Raw genomic sequence first — 3,192 nt, forward strand, 5'->3', positions numbered from 1 at the left:
TTAATAAAATTTAAATTAATGTTTTTCTATTTTTTTTTTCACAGTCAATAAAGGTTATTTTTAGAAAGATAAAAAATTCATATCATTTTTCTCAATTTCCACATTTTCTTTAGGTCTTGGACTTAAATAGTGAACTTATATGGATCAAAACTTAATTTTAGGGTCCAACTAGATCCAAAACACAATTGTCCCATATTATTATATTGATCTAAAAATTTTCAAAGAGTTCAAATGATGCAATAACAATAGAATTTATGCTTCAATTAATTTCATGAATGGACAATTAATGACAGTTTAATACCTTTAAAATGTGTTCTACACGTGACAATATAAAAGAAAAAAATCAAATTAAAATTCCTGATAAAAGTAGGGGTGCAACAATTGACCTAACCTAACCTAATGTTTGCGCAGACTTAGATAATCATTTTCAATACTTTAGTTATGCTTGGGTTAAGTTTTTTCAACTTGAGCCCAATTTGAGTTGGGCTTGAGTTAAGGTTCAAATAACCTCAGTCTAACCCAAATCTGATTTAATGTTCTTATAATATTTGTAATATATATTATCCTATATATATAATAATATTTATTTTCTTTTTCTATTTTTTTTAAATTTCAAATTATATTATATTATATATATATATTTATAGAAAATATAAAAATTTATATTTATTCTTTTATTGTTATCTTAAAATTTTGTTCTATTTACTATTTAGATTTTTATATAAATACATTAAAAAAAGTTTTTTTTTTAAATAAATATTATCTGAGTTTTGAATTATGCAATCCGAATCTAAACAGATAAATTCAAATTTAACTAGAACAACTCGAACTCAACGGAATTTAGAAAAATAAGATTGGATTGAGTACCTTAGATTAGAGTTCAGGTTGGGTTGAACTCGAGTTGATTGTTTTTTAATTTGAATTGGGCTCGAGTTAGTCATCAACCCGACCAACCCACCCAAGTTGCAACCCTAGATAAACGTAATTTTTTTATTAATTTGTATAAAAATAAATGTTGTATTCATATTATCATTTGTAAAATATAATATAAATATGCTAAAGAATTAGAAATAAAATGAATTTTCCCTCCTCATCCACTATTCCTGCTTTTTCCATCCATACTTTTTTTTTCTTTTCTGCCACAAGAGTGAAATGTTTAGAACTATATCTAGAATGACAGATGATGATGAGGTTGATTCCATGTATTTTACATGTAATTAATTAACATGACCTGCAAGGGAATTTATTGAGACATGAGAACAAAGATTATTTCTCCTTGCACAAGCCTTACATATCTGATTAGCTCAAAATAAAACGCCTCTGCCCGGCAAATCACTAGTCAGAAAAGCAGAAAGAAACAAGGCACCACATTTTCTTTTCCCAGAAAATGTTCATGCATGAATTATGGCATATATATAAAAGAGAAAGAAATCAATTCTTGGTGTTCATATTACGCTTCACAGTCTCCGCATTATCTTTGACACATTCCTTGGCTTCCTCAGTCTTCCCTGCCACCGTCTCCTTAACCGATCCCCATGCGCCTTGAACTGTTTGTTTTGCTTTCTCGGTGATATCCTGGACCGTCTCTGACACCTTTCCAGCAACCTCTTTGGTTTTCTGGGTCATCTAGACACATATACAAGATCATTGAGTCCGTGTATAGATCCATTCAAAGACTAAATCAGTAACAAATTATTGTGTTAGCTAGGGATGTGTAACATTTATTTATATCTATTTTCATTGTGGTCGAGGAAAAGAAAAATAAAATAGGACAGGATGAATGTAGTAAATTTATGTACCTGTCATGATAATTTTATTTTATTTTTTTTTATAATATTTTTGTCAAAATTTTTCAATTTTTTTTTTAAAAATTTATATTTTATTAAAAATAAAAATCATTTATAAATAAATAAATAAATATTATAATTATTTATAATTTATTTTTATAAGATATAATATTTTACATTTATTAAAAATATTCAAAAAAAAAAAATCAATTAAAATAATTTTTTATTAAACATTATATAATGGAGCTAGGCTGGTAGGACAAAGTCATACCAAACCCGATCCTAATCCATCCTAGATTTAAAAAAAATTTCTAAACTCATCTTCAACCCTTTTATCTTTATCCCAAATAATGACATGGATAACCAGAAAAAAGGGAATGATTGTCATCCCTATAACTGCTTACATCCTCAGCAGCAGAAGCAGCCTTGTCTTTTATTTCTTGGCCACCCTGCACGGTTGCATTTACACCTTGTTTCACAGCATCGACCGCCTTGTCAGCTGCATCTGAACCCTCATCGCGTGCACTCGTCTTCCATAAATAAATTTCATTCAATCAATTTAGATTTCCAAAAAAAAAATAAATAAATAAATTTGTTGCCTGAAATCTGTATATATCATAGTATTAAAAGGAGCAACTTACCTGACAATATCTTGGTGTACAGTGGACAAAAACCCTAGAGTTCCATCGGTTCCTTACAACCACTGAACCAGCTTGGCGAACCTTGGGAAGAGTGATTGTCATGGCTAAGCTTGCCATTTTTTCTATGCTTTTCTTTTTTCTAGAGAGGGTTAATAATATGTAGAGATAGCTTCTTCAACTTATGATTGTTGTATGTGATATTACATATATAAGGGAAGGCATTGAAATGACTAGAGATGTTGTGTTGGATCAAGCGAGTTTGTCTCGGATACTTGGCTGAACAATTTCTTCAACCTTGAATGGGATCCAATATTTTAGGTTGGATTGTTTTAACTAATGACATTTGTCATAGAACCAGCTGATTAGCATGATGGGTGTCCGTTTTTCTTTAGTTGAACAAGTATTGTCTATGGATATAAAAATCATAATAATTTTATTGTTTTCAAGACCATTAAATTTTTATTGATTTTTCATTCAGAAAAAAAGAAAAAAAAAAATCAAAGGATTTGAACAAAGTAAATATGAAATTTCAAAAACAATTTTTTCAATACAACCAAGAAATACCACGTGAACTAGATGAAATCAAAGCAATGCATAGCGTCCCAATGAAGAAGAAATGAGTGATTGACGAAACATTGTTGGGAACTATTCTATACAAAGCATCAAGGTTTGATGGATGACGAGCCCTTATGCTTTACTTATACGCCAATCTTTTCTAAAAACTATCTCGTCTTTGTACGAGGAAACCTTGTTTTATCCTTGCA

General features: G+C 29.4%; 1 protein-coding gene across 1 annotated transcript; it reads right to left on the minus strand.

Annotated features, from left to right (window-relative positions):
- Window positions 1-1,217: 1,217 nt before the first annotated feature.
- On the minus strand, window positions 1,218-2,612 carry LOC117919279 (uncharacterized protein At4g13230). The gene is made up of 3 exons (XM_034836418.1): window positions 2,429-2,612; window positions 2,192-2,317; window positions 1,218-1,626 (listed from the first exon to the last, which is right to left on the minus strand). The coding sequence occupies exons 1-3, from the start codon at window positions 2,543-2,545 to the stop codon at window positions 1,432-1,434; spliced, it is 438 nt and encodes a 145-aa protein (XP_034692309.1). The 5' UTR covers window positions 2,546-2,612; the 3' UTR covers window positions 1,218-1,431.
- Between the last annotated feature and the right edge of the window lie 580 nt (window positions 2,613-3,192).

The sequence above is a fragment of the Vitis riparia genome, chromosome 7 (assembly GCF_004353265.1).
Source record: "Vitis riparia cultivar Riparia Gloire de Montpellier isolate 1030 chromosome 7, EGFV_Vit.rip_1.0, whole genome shotgun sequence".
Lineage (NCBI taxonomy): Eukaryota > Viridiplantae > Streptophyta > Magnoliopsida > Vitales > Vitaceae > Vitis > Vitis riparia.

Bases quoted from the DNA above. Each gene is read 5' to 3' on its own strand.
- LOC117919279 (XM_034836418.1), bottom strand. From the start codon at position 2,545: ATGGCAAGCTTAGCCATGACAATCACTCTTCCCAAGGTTCGCCAAGCT. The intron at 2,318-2,428 runs GTAAGTTGCTCC...TATTTATGGAAG, and splicing joins GTACACCAAGATATTGTCAG to ACGAGTGCACGCGATGAGGG. The intron at 1,627-2,191 runs GTAAGCAGTTAT...ATATGTGTCTAG, and splicing joins CTGCTTCTGCTGCTGAGGAT to ATGACCCAGAAAACCAAAGA.